Here is a 24,134-nt window from a genome sequence, read left to right as displayed (position 1 = left end):
TTATTATTACACCACATTCACCACCATAGGGAGAGAGAGAGAGAGAGAGAGAGAGAGAGAGATAGAGAGAGAGAGAGAGAGGAATCCATCATAACAAACTAGTCTGTGCACAAAACTCTTGGTCTGCTCAGCACTTCAGCTCACTATAAAATGTTGGTTTGAAAGTGCACAGGGTTTTGGACACACCGCCAGCGCCCACATCGTCAAGTCATTAAGACTTTCACTTGTCACGCTGATTAAAAGGTGTTCGGTAGGGTGTCCCTGCATTGCAGTTAGTTTGTGCTGTCATTTTCTCCACGGTGTAACTTGTGACAGAAACCTAATGGCATGCTGGTGGCTGTAAATGGAAGCTGCAGTGTTAAGACTGTAAAGATGAAATGTGCATGCTCAAGAATAGTGGGTCCGCTTATACAATACTTTAAACGTTAATTTGTTCTTTGGTGTCGTGGTGTTTCATCTCTTCTTGACAGCGGCATTATTTATTTACACTGGTCCAGGAAACAACAAACCTCCAAGGAAATGAGCAGAAGTGCACTTGACTATAGTATAGATAGAACGCCGCAGTCCCGCCCACCTTTCGACGACAGGACCGGGAAAAAAACCCATTCATTTTCAGAAAGTATTTAAGACCTTTTAAGCCTCGGACAAAGCCAACTTGGATTGTGACAAATCCTGACAACAAACAAAATTGTTTGGGCCGAACAAATAATTAGAAAGTGGCAGGGTACAACACTTTTTCTGTTAAAAGGTCTTTAAATAAATGCATTCTGAAAAGTCTACGGGAAGAATGCTTGCTGGGAAATGCTTTTCCGGGCCTTTAGCCATCATGAAAGGGGGCGACGTTCTATGCATTACGGTGCTCTATGTCAGGGGTTCTCAACCCGTGGTCCGGGGACCACGGGTTGGTCCTTGAGGGGGCTCCTGGTTCTGCCTTGTTTAATGTTGACATCATTTTTGGAAAAAACTAAAAACCCAGTAACCACATCTGCGCCTGTGATGTTCCTTGTTACTGACACCAAGTTTAAAATAAGAATTGAACGCACAGAATATCAATATGAATCCCCTCCTGGTGGTGCGGCCATCTTGGAAACTAAACACAATAAAAACAATTGGAGAGGGGTATTGCCGAGAAAGGCCCTTATTGCCCAAGTCTATAGAGGGTTGCAGTCCCGCCCCCTTTCAGAACATCAAAATTGTATTTAAGTTGAGTAAATGTACTTAGTTTCCTGCCACCACTGCCACTGGTCGATATCAATATCTGGTCGATACTAATCAACATTATCCACTGTGGATAGCCATATGTATATTAGTACTCTCATAGTCACCCATAATGTTGTATACACTGCAAGGAGGATAGCTCATGAATTATTCAGGTTGGTGTGTGTGTGCGTGTGTGGGTGGGTGTGTGTGTGTGTGTGTGTGTGTGTGTGTGTGCGTGCGTGCGTGCGTGCGTGCGTGCGTGCCAACTTATTAAATTGTTCTCACACACAGTGAAACCACAGCCGCCCCATTCTAAAGCAGCACACACACAGGCATGCACTGCCCCCCCCCCACAGACACACACACATGCATGCACACATTAATCTGCACCCAAGCTGTGCTGCTGCAGAGGACATTTTCAATTAATCAAGGGTCTCATCAATATTGCATCTCCCCTCCCTGAAGCCAATCACTCTGCTTCCGAAATGTAATGAGGGGACACACCCAGAGAGGCATCATCCACAGAGGGGACACACCCAGAGGGACATGTATTGAGGGGACACATCCAGAGGGACATGTATTGAGGGGACACATCCAGAGGGACATGTATTGAGGGGACACATCCAGAGGAACATGTATTGAGGGGACACATCCAGAGCGATAGCCCCCTTCCCCGCTATTCATTTCAGCGGAAGTTGCTCAGTGGCATTTTGAAGCACCCGGAAGAACGGTCTACTTCCGCATTTGACCACCACAAATCAAATGCGGAAAGTGCAAACGAGCTCCTCAATGTTAAAGCCCAGCTGCACGGGGTTTCCTCGTCATTAATCCACGGGTCCGCCTGCAGTTCACGCTCTAACCACTGAGTGGAGAGCCTCCCAGGGGGCTTAATTGGGGGCCTTCCGCACTTCCGGCGCCGCCCCGTGCAGATACAGGTCGCTCCAATGAACTGCAGCGGCCAATGAGTCATCTTGTTTTTTTTTTTTATATCCATGCCTATTAAAGCCATGCCATCATGTGGGGCCCGTGGTAAAAGCCTAACAATTCCTGTCAGTGGGGAAAAAAAGGACACAAACAGTGAGCAATAAACAAAAACACAGTGAGAGCATGAGGCACCGCTAAAGCTATCACCTCTCTCTGTCCCTGAACCGCGAGGGACTCGCAAAATAGCTCAGGTTGCAAAACAAAATCCGCAGCCACAGATGGACGATTGAGGAGCTCATGAGAGGTTTTTGGGTACAGGTCATGAATTATTAACAGCCCCAGAACAGGCAATAATAATATCTTCTCCTTTTCTTTTTGCTGTGACAGCGCTGGTTTGCCAACATCTTTCTTTTAAAAGCTACATTTCCACTCATTCCTCATTTTAAAAATGTTATCCCCCCCCGGCCCCCCCTCTGGCTGGACGGGTGATGTTGTTACTTTACTGTGCAGCAAAAAGGGGAAAAATATATATATAAAGAAATGAAAAACAACTCTGCCAGGACATTCTGAAGGGGACGTGTGCGCACGCACACGCACGCATGATTCTGTTGATTCATTTTCCTACCCATGTATGTGGGGACATGGAAAAATCCCCTCAGGGACAATAAAACCTGTCAAAAATTGACCTTGCAGAGACACTTCAGTTTCACTTCAGGCTCTCTAGAGGCTATAGGGTTACAATTAGTGAAAGATCCAGGTTGAGGTCAGGGTTGTGTGTCTGTGTACTTAGTGTACGTGTGTGTGTGTGTGTGTGTGTGTGTGTGTGTGTGTGTGTGTGTGTGTGTGTGTGTGTGTGTGTGTGTGTGCGTGCGTGCGTGCGTGCGTGCGTGCGTGTGTGTGTGTGTGTGCGTGCGTGTGTGTGTGCGCGTGTTTTGATGTATTGTTTTGACTGTATTTGTGAATTGTAACCTCGGCTACATTGAAAATGAGGGCTTGCCCTCAACTGTATTTCCGAATATAAATAACGGTGATGATGATGGTGTGCGTGTGCAGTGCGAGTGCGTGTGTGTTGTTGTTGTTGTGTGCGTGCGATGTGTGTGTGTTGTTGTTGTGCTAGCTGGCATTGTTTCTTCACTCTAGTTCCTATAGTATCTTTCCAAGTTACCACTCCTCCAAAACAAAATGTTGTGCCAAGCAGAATAAGAACGGTGGGTCTCTGAGGAGTGTGTGAGCAACATGGAATCTGACCATCTGGCTTCATCTGCTGGAAAGTTCCTACTGTATTTCCCTTTTCTCTTTTTTTGGGGGGGAGGGAATAGAAAAACACCACAGGGAACAATAATGGAGAAATAATAATAATAATAAAGTCAATCTAAAGCCTATAAAAGTGTATAACACTATAACATTGTTGCTCAGAAACCTTTTTCATGTCAAGGACCACCAAATTCATATGCATTCGGCTGCAGACCCCCATCTGCAAAGGTATTGTTGCCAGGACACGAAGTGACGAAATCTAAATGTAGACTATAAATAGGACCCAATCGTCACAAGTCTCTCAATCTCCCCAAGATGTTCATAGTAAAATGGAGGGACAAATCGGAAGAAAATCTACTTTATCATCTACAGTATCTTTCTCTGTCCCAGCAAGCAACACACTCCCGTCGGATCGAGCACTAGTAAACGTTGGACGTTCGCGACATCCGCCGTGTACCATTCTGCCCAGTGGTGTAAAGTAAGTAGTAAATGTACAAGTACAATTACATATTAATTACATTTACTTAAGTACAATTTTGAGGTATTATTTTGTGCTTTACTTGAGCAGTTCCAATTTTCTATACTTCTACTTCACTATGTCTCAGATCCAATTTCCAAATATTGTAGGGTATACTTTTACTCCAAGTTAGTTATTTTGTAGATTTTGATTATTATTACAAAACGTACATTAACCACTTTTTGCCTTGAAAACAGCCAATCTACAAGCTCACAAAATGCATTGATGATTGGTGATGCGACGCATTGTGAGCTTGTAGATCTGCTATTTTCAGAAGATCATTATACATTTGAAAACTTATAATGGGGACATTCTGCATAATGAGTAATATTACTTTTGGTACATTCTGATGCCAATGCTTTTGAATTCCGGACTTTTACTTGCAACAGAATACCTCTATATTGCAGTATTGTCTTGACACTCCCAATTAGAGCCTCTGTATAGTGGCTCCAATTGGGAGGCCTTAACAACCTTTCTATTGGCATAACTCAGGCTTTGCGCTGACAGAGCTAAGCTGGTTATAGAGAGGGGACGATATGAAACATGTGCTATAGTTTTAGGATTGGCTTATCTCAAAGCTTCAGAGGGCAAGAATCTGCCCCCTCCATCTCGGTATAGCAATCCTTTTTTTATGCCACATCAGAAGCCTATGAGTTGACCGAGCATGTCTGAAATGGAGGCAATCATTTTAAGGCTTTATACATGAGGATACACCGACGCACGCACGCACGCACGCACGCACACACACACACACACACACACACACACACACACACACACACACACACACACACACACACAAAACAAACTCACACATATATTTCTCTCTCTCTCTCTCTCTCTCTCTCTCTCTCTCTCTCGTATTGTGTGTAACACATAAAACATGTAAATCAGGGGTAAGGAGAGGCCATATGCCTAGACATGGTTGAGGAGAGCCGTGGCCACAGCAACACTTTGACAGCAGGGTTATGGTTGCTGAGCCTCACTATAATGAAGGACTACCGAGAAAGAAAAGGGCCTCTCCCGTCTGTCTGCCTGCCTGCCTGTCTGCCTGCCTGTCTCAGCGCAGGCACACCTGAGCTTCCATGCGCGGCCAGAGACGCACGGAGACAGCGGCTTTTGGCCGTGCATGGAATCCTAGGTGTGCTTACACCCATATAGTCTGTCATATAGTCTAACCTGCCTGTCTGTCTGCCAGCCAGCTGGAATCCATCGCAGAATAACAAGACACCTGACTGCAGCCTGATCATCATCCCCATGGCTTGAAAAGGTGTGGTGAAACGGAAATGGTGTGGCATTTTTATCTTGAAGTTTCAGCTTGAAACACTGACTCTGACGTTTCTGAACCAATCAATCAACTACACCTTTAATGGAATGAAGCAGCAGCTTGTTTTGTTAAAATACCGAGATGCCGTGTTCAGCGGTGGATCCTATTGGTTAACCGATCCGAGTGCCCGCCCCCGCCATGCTCATGCACAGCGGAGAACACTGACGTACGACGTCACCATATTTGGAGCGACGCCCCTCTGCACTGTAGTTCACTCCCACTTCTGGAAGACCAGGAAACGTGTCTCGTTTTTCACAGGCTTTTATTTTTCTTGTGAAAACTATAAACGCCTGCGGTCTCCGAGGCTATTACTACTGTAACTATATACCAAACAAGTGTATACAGTGTGAATGATGTTCCTATAGCACAAACACTACTTAATACAGGATTGCCGTATAATTATGGGATGGAAAAGAAACATTTTATTTCTGAGTGTGACTCTCTTCATTTTGTATTTGTCCATGGGATAACGATGATCAAACCTGTATTAGTCCATGACATGAAAAGGTTTGGATGCTATAAGTGACTCCATTAATCACTGCCGACTGCTGTACTGTCATGGAAGAATTCCATGGAGACTTCAGACTTATGACTATCACCGACACCGTCAGCTGCAAAGTGACGATGCCCCGACAATGCCCTCGCAAGTCATCTCCTATTAATCACAACCAGACACAGCCACGTGTCATCGCCTGCATATCATTTAACCCTGCAGAACTGATTCTACAAATGGTCTTCTAAATCATGACAGTTGAGTCCTGGAGTGGAGCTCAACCGTTTTCATGTCAAGGACCCCTCAGAATTATCTGTATCTGCATTCGTAGTACACATAGGGACACACTTTGCTGTCTATAGGAGTGGCTATCCACTCAAAAACAATAAAAACCCACTTTCAAAAATAGCAAAAAAAAAACACAGGCCATCTAGCCTACTATTATACAGTAAGCTCACAACTCACATTGTTTTTCAAGTATAAAATAATCATTCTAAAACGGTTAGTCCCAATACTCCAATTCTGATTGGCTGGTTGCCATGGTAAGTCTCACTTCAATCACTTTATATAATTATCAGCTGCGTTACATTGATCCCGCAGCTCTGTATAGCTGAACTGGGGAAGGGGGAGCGCTTGATTGCCTTACAAACACTGCCTTACAAACACTATCAATGATTGGACTCCTTATCTATACCAGAAGAGGAAGCTCTGCTCTCTGCCTGATGGCCGGCACGGGAGACATTATTCCCCAGAGTCCCACCTAGAAAGAGGAAGAGGAAGATACAGAGATCCCAACATTCCCATGTGCATCATCTTCTTATGCTTTGAAGTTGTACATGTTCATGTTATCGATCGGTGAATTCTCCATTATACCGCCATGATTATTTTATTTCATTTGTATTACTTTTTGCACTCACTCTATCGAACGTAGTATTTTCAAAATGTGTTATATTATTGGATTGTATGCCGTAATAAGGCTGTGATGTTTTTTAAAGGTTAGTGTTTTGTCCATGTATGGTTGTGCAGTATTGATTGTGGCATATCTCTGTTGGGAAAATTAGATGGTACATCTCAAGGTTTGTTTTTGTTTTCTAATAAAGAATCTTGAATCACATGTTGAACATGGAACAGGGTATAAGACTGCTCAGAGTCTGACTCTTATTTCAGCTTCTTGAGGGGGTGGTCTGTCTGCCAGCATACGCTTCTCACACACACCGTATCTTTGAACCCATTTCGAAATGAGGCAAAATGTCTTCTAAATCAGGGGTTCTCAAAGTTTGTTTTTTTTGGCTGGGGACCCCCGGAAATGCTTTGGCCACGTCTCGCGACCCCCGCCCCTCCCCACCACCAATGAAAATAATTTGTGGACCCCCCCCAAAATAATTTGGCGACCCCCTGAGGGATGGTGACCCACGGGTTGAGAACCTCCCCCCTGTTCTAAATTATGACAGGAAAAACCTTCATGTTTCTATGCCAGTGGTGCTCCAGAGGACCTCCAGTGTTATATGAAATTGGCTGTGGACCACAATACAATCTCAAAATATGTTGTTCCAGGGACCCCCACAGAAGCAAATATTTGACTTAAAAACACAGATTTATGCCACATTTTCAAGATCTTTCAAAAATAGCCAAAGTATAACATAATCCTTAAAACACCAACAGGGGTTCGATCCCGTCCTGAATGGGTTAATCAAAGTTTTCTACAACTTCCTTTAATGCATGCATGGATTATGGTGTCACTTATCAGACATCAAAGGCAAAGCGAGGCGGCATGCATCTATATCCACTTTAATTTAGATTAGCACACTCAGAACGCCCACAACTCTGCAGCTCCGTCCTGTAATCATACATCAAAAGATTCCCTCAAGGCATTGTGCCTTATGGAAATGAGCACAAGTGTGCAATTTCTTTCGGGAGGCACATTTCAAATTCATAACCACAGAAACTCAACTTATTTCAGGCATCTGAGCAGTGGTGGAAGCATTTCCATTGTAGCCTACATGCCCAATTTTGTGCATGTACAACTTCCTGGTCTCAACTGCGCATGTTTCTTTCCTTCCATGGAGCAACATGGTGTCACCCGTACGGTCTTCGCGTCTCGTCCTCTTTAGACAGTCCTTGGGGGCAGACCAAGGCGCAGTTGGAGGAAACACATCGACTCACTGGCCTTGGAACGTCTCGGGATCCCCCAGGAGTAAGTCACTAATTGCTGTTGCTCTGGAGAGGGAAGACTGGAGCCTGAAGTCTGGTTGAGCTTGTTGCCCCCGCAACAGGATCTCTACAAGCTCACAATGCATTGCATTGGCAGCATCGCAATACATTAGTGAGATCGGCCATTTTCAAATGGACAAACTGCATGGCTGAAGTGGTTAATTTATGTTTGGTAATAACAAACTCCAAATCTACAAAGCTACTAACTAATGTTTCCAAATAATTGTAGTGCGGTAAAAAAAAAGTACGTAATTATTTGTCCTTTACATCTTTACATCTGAGATACATTAACTTTAGTCTTTACAGAATATATACTGATTTTGACTGTTCAATTTCACCAGTGGAAATTAAAAATAGATATTGGGAGCAGAAAATAAGAAGCCGGAGATGAGAGCCATCCCCAAATGAGTCTTTTGGATGAAGATGAAAGAAACGAATTAGGCCAATTCTCACTAAACAAGCAAACAAAACGAGAGATTGTTTTGATGAGATTTTCTGAGAGTACTCCATGCTTTCCCATTTGAAATATTGACACAAATCGTAATCCAGTAAAGCCCACAAAAGTACTGCATCCAATGCAACTGACATGTTTACAGTCTTAGTAACATTTAACCACAAGAACCCTATATAGCCAGAGTAATATAGTAAGAGAGTGGCGACACTATAGCGTTGACTCCCATAGTAACAATGGAATGCAGAAGTGCTCATTCTCTCTCAATGGGATAGTTCCAGCCATAGGAGCAATGTTTGGAACTTATAGCCCATAGGCACCCGCTTTGCGGCGAGATCAAAGCGTGTCGCTACTCTCCTACTCTACACTCTACCTATAGTGTCCCCCTGGTGCCTATTCTGGGAATATTTAGCGAAAATAGCAGATCTACAAGCACACAATGCATGGCAATGAGGTGGGGAGGGAGCTGGCAGATTAATACAAGTTGAACAGGGTTGCTGTTGGGGCGGAAACCTCTTATCTCTATTAGAACTTGATGTGTTGTTATTATAATTTTTGTGTGAAATTAACACATAAAAACACATGGAAAACATGGAAAATGTTGATCACACTACAGCAGCGTCACACGAAATCATCAAAAGTAGCAGATCCACGAGCTCCAAACGGTGTGCGAAGCGACACGTTTTGTATTCAACCCATTTAGACCTGAGGACGATACAAATCTATACAAATGCCTTCTAAATCATAACAGTTTTCGGAAAAACCCATGTTTCTATGCCAGTGGAGCTCAACCTTTTTCATGTCAATTGGGACCCCCAGAGTGATCTGTATTTGGTCGCCGACCCCCCATCGCACTCACTCCAGAGGGCCACTATAGTTCCACACTCACTCCAGAGGGCCACTATAGTTCCACACTCACTCCAGAGGGCCACTATAGTTCCACACTCACTCCAGAGGGCCACTATAGTTCCACACTCACTCCAGAAGGGCCACATTGCGTATTACTGTAGCAAACATAGCCGATCTAGTGCGACACGTTTTAAGCTTGGTATAGATCAGCTATTTTTGCTATAATATTTGAATTGAAATCCTGAATACGTTTTTTGCTATTTTTGAATTGGAATCCTGAAAAGTATAACATTTTTATTTCATTTCAATTGCATTTAGTTATAGTTATGTTAACGTTATGAACTGAATACAAATACATTGGACATAAAAAAGAAAAATTTACAACATTTTATAATACTAGTAATTATCTGAATTCAATAATATATCAATGTTTGGAATAACAACCTGCAGGCCATTTCGCGCCACATTTTGCACCATACCCGTCTATAAATGATTTACTGTACTTACTGTACACCTCCTGGATACGGCCCCTTGACGACTCAAAACCGTCTTGGAAAATAATGATAATCCGATCTCCGTAGAGTCCAATAATAGCCGCGACCTTTAGCAGAGTTTATCTCGGAATTGAATCTCAGATGCGGAGATATGAGATGAAGTATGATCTTATAGGATGTCAATAAAACACTTGCGCATCACTCATGGTCAGCATATTATCGTGTTGCATCATGCCAGTTTGGGACTGGATCGAGCGACGGACAGGATTGCTTCCGGTTTAAGATGGCCGGTGATTTGTAGGGTTTTTTTTTTGTAATTTCCGCGTGGCAAGGGCTACAGAGGTGCCCGAAAACATGTACATGTATTTAAGTGATGGTGGAGGCCGCCCCCGGGCCCATGTATGCTCTATCAGGATGCAAAGCAAGACACTTAAAACTTAAAAGTCAGCCAGACAGTGCAAGTACCGGCTTGTTGTGAGTAAAATGTACTTACTTTCCACCACTGCAATTTGGGCATTTAGCAGACTACACACTAGTGGGTTTTCAATGAGTATAATGAGCACGGAAGGATTAAAAGGCCTGTTTGAGAGTCCCTGCCAAGCACCAGCCCGGGCAGCTCGTTAGGGAAATAAGGGCTCAAGAACAAAATGAGTAATGACACGAGTCACATGGCTGACTCATGGAGGCGATGAGACACACACAGCATGCAGTCTCCAATAATCCTTGTCCGGTTAAGACATGTTTAACACCCACAAAGTGTGCTCATATACAGTCACAGGCATGTACTGTGACACAGGCTTTCGGATTCGCCTGGCAGGTCTTCTTTTTAATTATTGACTCGTCTCTCACACACTTGTCACGCGTGTAATTACATAACCATTAATGCACGGGTAGTTAGGCTGCCGTTCATCCGTGTCCAATAGCATGCGGGCACGTCTCCACTGCCGCAGCCATTGTGTGGGACTATTAAGACGTCTGCATTATGTATGTACAAACGACTTCCCTGCATATATTATCTGGCATGAATATGACAGTAATGCAGGTTACAGTTAATGAGATGAGATTATACCTAATGTAATCATGTTACAGGCCTACGCTACATCAATAAATATCCAATATTATTGTTTACAAATAGCATGTCATAGTATAAAAAGGGTGTTTTACTGTAATCAGTAAGTAACTTAAGTGCATAAGTGCTTAAGTAACGTGAAACGTTGATCAAAATATAAATTCTTCTACTTTTTTCTAATATGTAGACTTCTTGTAAATCAATAAATGCTGATGTTTAACAATAATTTAGATTGTACGCTCTTTGAGCGCTCTTGAGAGCGTAAACTGAAACCAATATGGACCCGTACAAGGTCTCATTTTGGTTTCATTTTACGCTCTCAAAAGTTAAAGATCTAATAAAAGTCCATTTGGTTACCAACTCTCCATCATTTAGCTGGGGACCACCTGGAACCCCCCCCCCCCCCCCCCCTCAAGAACCACTGGTGGTCCCCGGACCACTGGTTGAAAACCACTCCTCTACATCCATCTCCAATACTATATTGTTTACACATAACATTATGTCATAGTAACAAATTCAATAGTCTCGCGTTACCAGACTGTTGACTCTCGCAATTTCCCAAATGCTTGATCATACAGTCTGGACCAACGGAACAGCTATCATGAGTATAAGCGATAAAGCGGAAGTGGAGCCTCCTCCCCACTTCCGTTCTCTCTTTGCAAATGTATTCTAATAGATATAATCTAAGTATTATATCGCTTGTCGCTTAGCAGAAAAGAAAATACAAGAATAAAATGTAAAGATACGGAAATGGCAGCTTCCTTACTCAGCTCATGTCATGGGGGCGGCTATGCTGTAGTTCCAGACTCTACTGTATATACTAGCATTCGGAGATTGTGGAATAGGTGTCTGGCCCGACAAGCGAGACTATAGTATTAACAAGGGTGCTGTGCAGTCATTCACAACGCGCCTGTGTGAAACCCCTCGACATGGTCCCTGTGGTTGCCCAGTAGGCCTATGTTAACCCATTCTGACCTGAGATCAGATTCATACGAGGTTTCCACTGGACACACACTGGTCTGATTAACCCATTCTGACCTGAGATCAGATTCTAAAACATGTCAGTCGTTCTTCGATTTTTCAAAAATAGCAGACCTACAAGCTCGTAGCGCGCCACTCGGTGGCGCGCTATGAGCTTGTAGATCTGCTATTTTTCAATAGCTAAAGCATGACATGATGCTAACACCAAAACGGGTTCCCGTTCAGAATGGGTTAAATAATGTATTATTGTCTTTACACGGTCTCCCTACCTTCCTTGATCCTTTTCCCACAGAGCTAACAGAGAAAACAGCTGTACAAGAGAAAGAGAAATTGTAATTCATGGCCACAGAAGCGAGGAACCGTAATCCCCACCACCAGCCAGCGGGGGAAAAAAAAGAACAAAACAGAGTTGGTATAACGGGGTTGCAACAGCAAAGTGAAAAAGCAAACGGCTGCCAAAGTCTACACGTTCAAAGACCACAGAAGAACATCAAACGGGCTTTTATTCCGCGAGCTGTCAAGGGTTTCACTTTCAACGTTCAGAGAGATGACCGAAAAAAAGACAAAGGAGAAAAACAAATACAAGAAAAGTATGGATTTTTTTAACCCATTCAAACCAGGGAAAGCCATTTTAGATTTATTTGGCTATTCAAAAATAGCAGATCTACAAGCTCATGATCAAGCTTGGGGATCTATTTTGTGGTTTAAGATGTTGGACTTTCATGTGGGAGGCCATGAGTTTGAATCCTGGGTGTTACACATGTATAGATCTGTTTGGTACTCAAAGTATATTTGCTTATTGCCTTCTTGAATGATTTTGCTGTTAACAATACAGCAAAGTGATTATATAAGTCTGTCAACATGTGATGTATGCAATATTTTTGTTTCATATATAACTTTGATTTTGTATATTTATCTCTTCTGTAATGTCCACGCCCACAATCTGGTGATGTCACCAATTAGTAATGCACAGCACCTGAGCTGTATTATTTGGAAGCTGTTTAAAAGCAAGTTCTTTGTCTGTAAAAAACCATAGCACTGACGAAGGTCTGAGGACCGAAAACGTTTTGCTTTTTAATCTCACCATGAGCACAGAGCAAGTCTCAAGTCTAAGGAGTTTTACTTCTTTGTTTATACGGTGAGCGAGTCTTTTCCTGTCAAAGCTGTTAACAATACAACATGAGTCTTGAGTCACGTCTTCAAGAATGAAGTTCACTCTTCCATGTATGTCTTATTGTGCATATTATTCTTATTGCCTTCCTGCTGCCTCATCGTTGCTCGCAGCGGTTCTTTTATAGTTCTTCATTCTTCTTCATTCTATCAGATTACCGTGGTGTAGCTGAAGGGAACGCTCTTTGGAAATTGCTTCGACTGGAAATGTGTCAAGGCTGTCAGTTTTCCGTCAGTTTGATCCCTATTGAGCACTTTCCTCTCTCGATCTAACTCAATAAAATGCCAAAGGGAGTTAGAATAATCATATTCAACAACCCTGATCCTCTCAGACGTACGTCTGCCTTTTGTGGCACCATTTACACTTCCAATAACGTTTCCTCTCTCCTAGAAATAGTCCTCTTTCAGAGGCTCATATGCTTCCACGCTAATTCATGAGTGGCATATTCCATAAACATACAGTATATCCCACAGACAGCATTTGCTGTTTGGTACCTCATGATTTAAACTCGGTTGTGTGTGTCGTGCCAAAAATAGCAGGTCTATAAGCTCCCAACACATTGCATGCAGGCAACACATTGTGACTTTGTGTATATATATATATATACCTTCCTTCTATGCATGAGCCATGAGGAGTCCTTTTCAACTGACAGGGGGGAGTTTCCCCGGTTGGACGTATAGCGTGTGGAAGGAACACGTTAATCCGACCAGTTCCTTTCTCCTCCATCAGGCGCCCCTGAGTCACATTGTGACTTTGTAGACCTATTTTTTTTGACGCTGGCACTCAACTAAATATTTAACCCATTAAAAGCAGGAAAGCATCTGTGTCATTTTAGATTGTACGTAGTTAACGCATTCAGGACAGGAAGCCCTTTTGGTTTTTTTAAAGCATTATGTTATTCTTGAAAAATCGTGAAAATGTAGCGCAAAATCTTTGAATATATATTTGCTTTTAACTCAAATCTTTGCTATATTTTTTAAAACAAAGCAATACAGCCTCATCAAAGTTGGTGTTTATATAACTTTATATATTGTCAATTACTTCCATGAGAGGGGGAGAGGTGGTGGTAAAATATTCGTTCAATATTTTTGAGACAACACACAGACGTAGAGGGTGTGCCATAGCACTGATTTATGCCAAAACCTAAACTCTAAAACCTCAAAAATTGAGTTATGAGGTTTCCTCCCGACAGCAGCCCATGGCGACACATACATAGCCAATTATGAGCATTTTGAAAATGTGTGAAGATCTTTGAAAAGAATTATACATTTTACATTAACCAGGTCTTAATGGGTTCAACTTCAAATAAATCAGGCTAAAGCTAAAAAATCAACTGAACTTTCATCATGATGAATATACTTCAGACTGAATAACTCCATGGCACATTAATTAGGATAATTAGAATTTTATATTAAAATGCAGTCAACATATGATTCATCATAATTAAATCCACATTTGAGCTCCACCACCGTCTTTCATCGACTGCCAAGTTACAGATTTGCTAAAAAATAGACACCGACGAACATTTGTAGATCCCGTAATGATGGGGGAGGAGCACTCAAAAGAATGCACACAGGGACGTGCACACATAGACATCAAAGGCCCTTTTACCGTCTGTAAAACAACAGCCCTCTCCAGACCTCGAATGCAGCATTTCATACGCCGAAATAAATGCAAATGCCTCTCCTTTTCCATGCCATACCGGAAGGCAGCATTCAGGAGAATGCCAAGTTCAGGAAGTCTCCTGAACTTGGCATCCTGAACGCACCATTTTGCGTTGAACAAATTTGTTTCGAAATCCATGTCGTGGAAAATAGCTGATCTACAAGCTGTCAACGCGTCGCGCTGCGACGCGTTGAGAGCTTGTAGATCTGCTATTCTCGCTATTTTGGTTCAAAAGAGCACTGCCCTCTTACGAGGATTTCAGCCCCTTCCTCTCTAACACTCTCTGCACGTCCCTGAATGCACGTGATATATATATAATTCATTAACATCCTAATCAGCACTTTTATACACAAACAACTCTTTCTCCACGTCAGAATAAATAAACACGATCGATATACAGTATATGAAAACTCCCGTTGAATCATTTTAATGTAAAACATTTCTCCCTTTGCTAACATAGTTTTGCCCCTAATTCGAATAAGAGCCCTATATATCTTGCCTTTTACCCCTTTAACTATTTCAGGCTTTTTTTATTTTTTATTTTTTTCGTATTTGTATTTTGAAAAATATTTGAAAATAATTCAAATATTGAGAGATTGTAGATCAGCTATTTCAACTATTTAAAAACAAATCTAAATAGTTGTGTTACGGTAGGCATAAAGGGGAGAAGGCACGCAAGATAGAAGAGGAGCAGACAAATAATTAAGATACAGAGCTTGAACACAGAGATGATAAAGCTACCCTTTTAGTTTTTCCTTAAACATATATCATTTATATTTTTTTTTTTACATCAACGTTCAGTGCAAAATACGATTTATTTCCGGAACTCAGTAGAGCAGGGGGGTCTTCAACGTTTTTTTCAGGCCAATTAAGGGCCCCCAAACTACGAGACAAACTATACGGACCCGCACTACATATTGGATTCATGTTAAATGTGTGTTTTCAGACATTGAACCGCTTAAAAAACTAAACTAAACTAAACTTGACCTTTGGCTTTGGTACTTTTTTCCCTCTGCACCGCCGATCTGCAAGCTCACAAGGCGTCTGTGTGACACATTGCGAGCTTGTTCTGTAGATGTGCTATGATGTTCCTCCCAGGATAGGGATTGCGAGGGTTCAAGTGGTGAATGTAAAAAAAATAAAAAAAATAAATCCCTATCACACAGAGATTTGGCGACCCTCCCTGCAGTATCTCCGAGGACCCCCCCCCTATGGGTCCCACGTTGAAGACCCCTGCAGTATAAGAGACGGGGGGAGCCACACAGTAAACAAGACAACTCGGTATGCATGTCGAGTCAGCTGACCGTAACAGTGCCGTTAACTGGCCACCCTGGCGTAGCCCAGCCGCCGCATCACGCCGCCGCACGTGTCCTCGATCAGCCGCACGTCCCTCCGGGGCATGCTGTCCCGCCACGCGTCGATGCTCTCCGGCGAGACGTCCCCCTCGTACATGAGGTCGTACAGGCCGGTGGAGGTGGCGAAGAGGAGCCGGTTGAGGGCGGCCGGCGACAGCGGCACGCCCAGGAACGAGTGTATCCTCTCGGCCGCCTCCCGCGGGAACGCCACCGCGTCCTCGAAGCGCACGCGGAGGGGCCGGTCCTCCGCCGGCAGCGCGTCGCCCACGCGCAGCGTGGCCGCCGTGTGCGCCAGCCACAGGTGGGCGAGCAGCAGGACGGCGTGGCTGTTGTCGGCGGCCTCCGTCGACCCCGAGGAGCGGGAGGAGGCGGCCAGGAGGAGCCCGGGTATCGTCTTGAACTCGGGCGCCAGCGTCGGGCACGACGAGGCGCCGCCGTCGTGCGCGTCCTCCTTGAATATCGACGACAGGTGCTGGGGGATGTTCTTGAGCGCGTAGAGGCTGGGCCTGCTGTTGTACACCATGAGGTAGACCCACGCCCGGGGGTCCCGCACCACGTAGATGGACCTCAGCGACGGGCCCACCACCTCCCGCACGAAGGGCAGCTTGAGCGCCCAGCTGCCGCTGCGCATGGCGAGGACGACGCGCGCGCCGGGGTACTCGGCCACGTGCCGGCGCATCTCCCGGACGTACTCGGCGTCTCGGTCCAGGCTGGCCCTCAGCTTGCCCTTCAGCTCCCTCCTCGCCCCCGTCCTCCTCTTCCTCCTGTCCCGGGAGGACGAGGAGGAGGAGGAGAAGGCCCTGAGGGGCGGCCGGACCCGGCCCGACGAGCCCCCCTCCGCCTGCAGCTGGACGTTCTGCAGGTGCAGCTTGGTGTCGTGGACCAGCGAGGCGAGCCAGCCCTGGACCATCCCGAAGCGGCCGCCGGCCGCGTCGGCGCGCGACCACTCGCAGGCGTCGGCCAGCGAGTCGAACTCGAACTCCGTCTCGGGCACGTCCAGGTGCTCCGTGGGCACGCGCACGTACAGGAAGTCGGAGACGTTGCGGAAGAGGTGCGCGAGTATCTCGGCGCCGGAGCCCGGCAGCGTGGCTATGACGACCGTGGGCAGGGGGAAGTGACGCTGGTCGAGGACGCCGCCGCCTCGCTGCTTGCCGCTCGCGTCGGCCTCACCTCCGCCGTCCCCCTTCTTCCACTTCACCCCGCACAGCAGCCGGTCGCAGCTGTTGGCCACCAGCAGCAGCTCGGCGACCCACAGCAGCAGCACCGAGAGGAGGGCGTAGCGCATCAGCCTGCCGAAGCACATGTAGAACCTCCTCTGCACGGTCAGGACTCCGATGGCCACGCAGAGGACCACCCCGGCGACCACGTTGACGGCGAACCCGAAGTCGAACAGCCGGTTGTCGCCGCCCCCGCCCCCGCCGCCGCCGCCGGTCGGCTTGAGGACGAGCTGCGTCCCCAGGCCGTAGCGCGTGGTCCGACGCCGGTCCTCCACCTTGGCGTGCCCTCCGAAGCCCAGGTAGCTCAGCCGGGCGCCGATGTCGCCGTGGCTCGTCGCCACGGAGACTATCTTCTCCGTGTCGTTTATGACCAGCGAGAGCCTCACGCCGTGCTCGCTGCTGTCCAGGAAGCGGCAGTCGGACACCTTGACGTGCGGCCCGTGCATCACGTAGGCCACGCGGCTGACGGCGCCCGCCATGGGGAACGTGACGTTGACGTACTGCGTCCAGCGCTTCTTGAACTCGGCCGCCTGCTCGGCCTCCTGGATGCGCGCGTCGGGGCTGCGGCCCTGCGCGTCGAACCAGAACATGCGGTAGTGGGCGTCCCACACGTCCATCAGCGCCCCGTTGTAGCGGTCCATGAAGCGGCGGGGCACGTACTTGAAGTCGATGTCCAGGTTGTGGAAGAAGGCGCTGAGCGAGGTGACGGGCGAGTCGCTCCACTTCTCCACGTGGTCCAGCACCAGCAGCGTCTGGGAGTCCAGGAGGACGAGCGCCCTGAAGCACAACATCATAATTATAGCTTCGTTATCACGTTTTACAGAAAGAAAAAAAAAAGTTCTATAGAGGGTATGCGCGTGACATCATCATCAAACTCGGAAGTTATGCAGGAATGCCTATACTGAGTGGCAAAAACGACTTTCTGGCCTTGACAGCCCATGCATCCAAACAGAAAAGTCTTATCTGATTGCTTTAAACAACAATAAACAATGTTAAACACACTTTGCATGTTGCTTTGCCACTCGATTTGCCACTCGATGTGCCATTCACTTTAAGCATGCGCATGCCCTGTATTGTTTTGTTATTTCCGTAGAAAACAAAGAAAGGGAAGAATTAGAAAGGGGCAAGGGGGAAGAGAGATCAGGGTTCAGGTCAAGGACCTCTGACAAACAGATGAAGCTGGGACCCCCCCCATTACATAATATTGGATGCATGTTAAATGTGTGTTTTCAGACATTTAACGTACATGGCCTTTGGCTTTGTACATGGGTCTGTTCTTTTTTCCCCCTGTAGCGTACACCAAACCTCATTGCCAACAATGGCAAATCTACAAGCTCACGGCATGTTGTCAATGCGCTGTGAGCTCGTAGATCTGTCATTTCCGGCTGATGTTCCCCTCAGAATATAGGAGTGCGATGGTTCAAATGGTTAATGTAATTTGTTTTTTATAATAATACAAAAAAATCACACCTGTGTGGAGGGAGGGGCGAGTTTTATCATCATACATCATCTCATTCCGGCCAATAAGAATTTGCGTCTTCACCTTCGTCTTCAATGTTTCATCGTTAAATGGGATTTAATGTTTGTGTCACGCCTCGCTCCTCTGCCTTTGTATTTGAGCATTGACTTAGGTCCAAACCACTGGACTAATATGTGGCTTGACCTTAATGGTTATGTGGTTGTTTTATGTTCAGTATTTTGCCATGTCTTGTTCTGTTTGGTTTTGTGTATCTTATTTTGTAGTATGGTCCCTAGTGTTTCCTGTCTGCCTAGTTACTGTTCCCTACCTTGTCTCACCTAGCTTGTGATGTGTCAGTGTTTTCACCTGTGTCCTCTTTGTCCTGTTAGCCTATCCTGTGTTTGATTGTATTTTGAGTTCACCTGTGTCTAGTTAGTCTTTGTCTATTTATATACCCCAGTTTGTTCAGTCCCTTGTCAGATCGTCATTTCATGTCAGTGTGTTTACCTGTTTTGCCTGCCCCATTTTATGGGAAGTTATAGTTTAATAAACATCCTGAACTGTGAATCTTGCCTTTTGGTCGTACTGCTTTTGGGTCCTCTGATCGCACCCTGACAGTTTGTGTAGGACAACGTTTGTGCACATGCACACAAAGCTGAACAAAGGCCCTCAAAAAATAAACTCCATATCACACCAAAGTTCTGGCAGCTCCCCTGCAGTATTTCTGAGGACCCTCTCTAGGGGTCCCAGACCCAGACCCCCTGTTGAAAAGCCCTTGGATCGACACATTCACACACACAGTGCCCGAGATAATAGTACCTGTACACGCTCTTCAGCCGCATGGCGGGGGAGTAGGCGCCCGCCGCCTCGCCGCTCACGAACATGGTGTCCTCGTGCGCGGAGGCGGCGACCAGCTCGCCCGCCGCGTCGCCCACCCCTTCGTCGGTCCAGCGCAGCCACTTGGCGCACTCGCCCAGCTGGCCCTCCCACGGGGCGTTGCACTGGCTGCTGGGAGACGGCCCGAACACCAGCACGTTGTTCAGGTAGCTGTGCTTGGGCCCGTAGAGAGCCTCGGACACGAACACCTGCCGCGGGAGATAATGAGAGTCAGGCGTTGTTTTTGTGCAGCACATTTTGGTTTTAGTTTTAGTCGTAATGGTCTCTTGAATAGTTTTGGTTTTAGTCTCATTTTAGTCACCCGGAATGTTTTAGTCTTGGTCTAGTTTTAGTCGACTAAATGTCATAAGATTTTAGTCGACTAAATCTACGGTTGATTTAGTGGAACAAAATGTATTTTGGCGGGCCTTGATGCCGTCGTATAATGACCGTTTTTACATTTGCCGAGAATAGCCGATCTACAAGCCGGCGCGTTGTGAGCTTGTAGCTCTGCTATTTTCAGCATGCAACAAATTGTAACATGACTTATAGTGGATCTCTTGTCCACTAGTCCCTACCTAACATTTTAGTCTAGTTTTTATTTGTTGACGAAAGTGTCAATATATTTGGTCTTAGTTTTAGTCATCATATAGCTTAGTTTTCATTTTCTTTCCATTTAGTTTTTGTCAGTGAAAAAAGGTAAATACTTAACTATGAATATGAATGGGTTCACACTTGTTTTTTTTTAAGTGAAAAACAGTTAAAACAGCACAGTATACTGTAGGTACACAGTGCTCTAATTTTACATTCCACAGACCAGAAGGCATGCAGTGCTCTGGCCACATTCAAGAGTTTAGACATGCAGAGATCTTGCCTTATCTTATCTCTCAAACGAGCACTTGCCCGGTCAGGCAACCATCCACCTGCCCGAAGGTTTTATTTCCCTGCCAGGGGCAGGTGGGCAATAGGTCTAGTCTCAACGCCTGGTACTAAGAAAGTTCCACAGACAAGGAAGGACTGCAATAGTCCATTAAGTTAATGGCAGGCTGGCAACAAGCCGCATTTTGCCATTGACAGCCCATACATCCAAACAGAAAAGTAACGTCAAACTCATCAACGTTGCAGCTGTACGGATTTATTTCCATCTGCAAAGTGTTTGATTCATACAAATCCACCGTAGACAGGTACTTTCTGTTTGCAACACGCCGACACGTGGTGAACTTGTACATATAAGCTATTTTCGATATACTCACGTGCCCTGATGACTTGATTTAGTTTAGCTGCTTTTAACGCCTAAACGTTTTCTAAACACTCCTTATTGTTCTAATGTCCATTTCTGTACATTGCCTGTTCTTTATTTGTATTATTGTAAATGTAAACTGTTGTTTGTGTGTGCACTGTATTTGTGCACTTATTTTTTGTAAAGCACTTTGTAACCTCGTTTTGAAAGGTGCTATATAAATAAAGGTTTATTATTAAAGGACCAAGCAGTCCTGAAAGGACTTCACCCACAGATGTGGTAATCTGGTTCTCCAAATTGGAGAAAGAGACTGCTTTCCCTAAACTGAATAGGAACTGAACTGGGACTTTTCAAGTCAACAATTTAAAGTGGGCCCCATTTATTTGTTTGTCATGAATGTTCAAAGCTGTTTATTTTCTCTGAAGTTTAATAATATTGTTTCAGACTCATTTAATTGGTTTTGCACTCATTGAGCTCCTCATCCGAATCTGGTATATGTTCTGGTTTATTTCATAAATTCAATTCATAAATCTTTATACCCACCTTATCATTAGTTGTCCTTGTGCAACTTGCTACAAAAACACTGAATGATTTTGCTTGTTAGCTCAGTATGTAGAGCTCTTGCCTTTGCAACACAAGGTCGTGGGTTCAAGTCTGGGCACCGCCAACTCTGTATGAGAAAATTGTCTTTTTCTCAAGTTTAGTCTTCCATTTTTCTTGTGCATATTATTCTTATTGCCTTCCTGCTTGGTCCTGCCTTATTGCTGCTTGCAGCGATTTGTTTTTTTAGTTATTATTATTATTATTATAGTTCTACTCTACTCTTCTCCACTGTAGTCCCTCCCTTACTGAATATATAAAGTCAGAACACCAAATCAACACCTTTGATTTACAAATAAAAGGTTTTCTTCATCTCTTCATTTTATTAAAGAATTACTTTTTGGAGTTAGGTGGTTTCTTCCCCGACAACAGAGATATACAGTTTTAGGACATTTGTAAATAGTTTGTGTGTGAAACAGCTGTTGTCAGGGTTGGGAGTATGAGTACTTTTTGTACAATAAATTAATCAAACCCATAATGACTCTTATATGAATTTGTGCCATCGCGCACGCACGCACACATGAATGCGCGCACGCATGCACACTGTCATGATCTGTCACTCCACAGACCATGACTCCTCCCTGGCCACTCCCTCTTTCCATTACATCACACTGCACACCTGTCTCCAACTCCCTCGTCAGCCCACCTGTGAACACTTTGCCCATTACCTGCTCCCTATATAACTGGACTCCTCACAAACACAAACTGTCAGAACATTTGTCTTCGTCCCTGAGCTGTACCCCTATTGTTCCTGTTTCTCCTTGAAAGGTTTGCGTTTTTGGACTTTATGATTTACTGCCTGGTTCTGTACAGTTTTGCCTTTTGGACTTACTAGTTTGTTTTGTACCTTTTTGAAATGTTTTTGAATGGAGTTTGAGTTTCCTGACCTTTGTTTTGTTACCCTTACTACCTTGGCTTAAATAAATCCTTGGATTTTGAATCTGGTTTGTGGCTCTGCATTTTTGGGTTCAGTCATCCTGCGTACCGTAACACACGCACACACACACACACCTGTCCGTTGGGGGCGAACGTGAAGGAGTTCTGGTCGGGGTGCTCGTGGCCCGGGTTGAAGCTGTTCCAGCCGTCGATCCAGGAGTAGGAGGGCCGGCCGTGGACGATGTCGTAGACGGCGCGGCCGCCCAGCTTCCCCGACTTGAAGGAGACAAACGTGTTGCCCTGGCCGCTGGGCAGGCCCGCGCCGTACGTCACCACGCCCCAGTTGGAGAAGACGTGCATGCGGGCACCACCGCCGCCGCCGGAGTAGGGAGGCTGCGGCGTCAGGCCGGCGTCGTACCAGAGGTACTCCGTGTGCAGCGTGGTCCAGCGCTGGGCCGACGACTGGCCCATGGGCCCGTCTTTTGGGCGGTGCCGGCGGATGTGCTGCGCCAGCCAGTTGCCCGTGCCGTTGCGCATGACGAACGCGTCCAGGAAGACCAGCTGGCTCTCGGGGCCGTAGAACCAGTTGTAGTTGGAGTCGGCGATGCCGACCGTCCGCTGGAAGCCGGGCAGCAGCGTGGCGTAGTAGAACCAGAAGTGTCCGCGGAGCCAGTTGTTGCGCGTGTTGTCGACGTCGAAGTGCCGCCGCGCCAGGAAGACGTACTGCGTGACCGACTTGGCCGTGTAGCTCCCGTAGGCCACGCCCTCGTCCAGGGAGCCGTCCACCACGTGGTTCAGCAGGAACATGGTCTTCTCCATGTAGCTCACGGCCACCTGCTTCCAGACCGTGGACTCCGGGTCGTCGTGGTCGTCGCGGAGGCTCCCAGACGCCACTATGGCTCCGGTCAGGATGGCCAGGACGTTGGTGGTCTGGTGGTTCTGCAGGTACTGCTTCCCCCAGCCCCGGTACTTGGACAGCTCGTACAGCGCCGCCGTCTCGGCGCGGATCCTCGCGAGGTAGGCGCCCCGCCGCTTCTCGTCGAGACGCGGGTGGACGAAGTCGTAGGCGGTGGCGAAGCCGGTGAGCGAGTGCGCCGCGGGGACCTCGTCGTTGGGCGCGGCGGTCACCTTCCAGTCCGGGTAGCCCGCCATGCGGTCCATGAACGCGAGCAGGAAGCGCAGGGCGGCCGCGTCCTCCGGGCACAGCAGGCAGTAGAGCGCCAGCGGCGGCAGGTTGTTGCCGTAGATCTCGTTCCACTTGCCGGCGAACTCGGCGTGCGTGGCGGGCGGCATGTACGCGGGCACGTTGGAGAGCATGGTGAGGACCGCCGCCCGGATGACTCTGAAGATGTGACCGTGGGTGGTGGAGGAGCGCTGCCTCAGGAGCGGCACGTCCGCCTGGTCGAAGTACAGGTTGGGGTGGGACTTTGTTGTGGGCTGGAGCTTCCGCTGCTGCTGCTGCGGCTCGGCGGTTTTGTCCGCGGCCGCCAGCCTGACCCGCAGCAGGCCCTCGGCGAAGACGTCTCTGTCCGACGTGTTGAACACGCCGGAGAAAGCGGCGCCCGCTGCGAACACCGACAGCAAGATCACAGGGTATGCGGTCCACTTGTCGTTAGCCATCGTGCGAGGCGTTTTTAAATGCATGTTTTTTTGGGTAATTATGCCTTTTTTTTGGGTTGCATTTATAACCTCAGAAGTGACATCTGAAGATTATATAGAGTGGATGATGTATAGCCTACATTGGATTGGTTGGCAGTGTTATAGTCCATTATAGGAAGTGCCATGGATAGTCCAATGTGATGCAAAATCAGCCAATCCATGGTAGCCTGCTATAGCAGCAAAAAAAGAAGAAAAAAAGCCACCTGTCAAATCCTATATAGTCAAAAGTTTTTCCACCTGTCATAT

General features: G+C 46.2%; 1 protein-coding gene across 1 annotated transcript; it reads right to left on the bottom strand.

Annotated features, from left to right (window-relative positions):
• Positions 1–14,330: 14,330 nt before the first annotated feature.
• On the bottom strand, positions 14,331–23,849 carry LOC308336489 (dermatan-sulfate epimerase-like protein; the record flags this gene model as incomplete). The annotated part of the gene is made up of 3 exons (XM_080793853.1): positions 14,331–17,955; positions 19,457–19,722; positions 22,365–23,849. The coding sequence occupies 3 exons, from the start codon at positions 23,847–23,849 to the stop codon at positions 15,924–15,926; spliced, it is 3,783 nt and encodes a 1,260-aa protein (XP_080649979.1). The 3' UTR covers positions 14,331–15,923.
• Positions 23,850–24,134: the final 285 nt, after the last annotated feature.

Source organism: Protomyctophum bolini, assembly GCF_963924005.1.
Source record: "Protomyctophum bolini genome assembly, chromosome: 21".
Lineage (NCBI taxonomy): Eukaryota > Metazoa > Chordata > Actinopteri > Myctophiformes > Myctophidae > Protomyctophum > Protomyctophum bolini.
The sequence above is the reverse complement of the archived record's forward strand: the minus strand, read 5'-3'. Positions and strand labels throughout refer to the sequence as shown.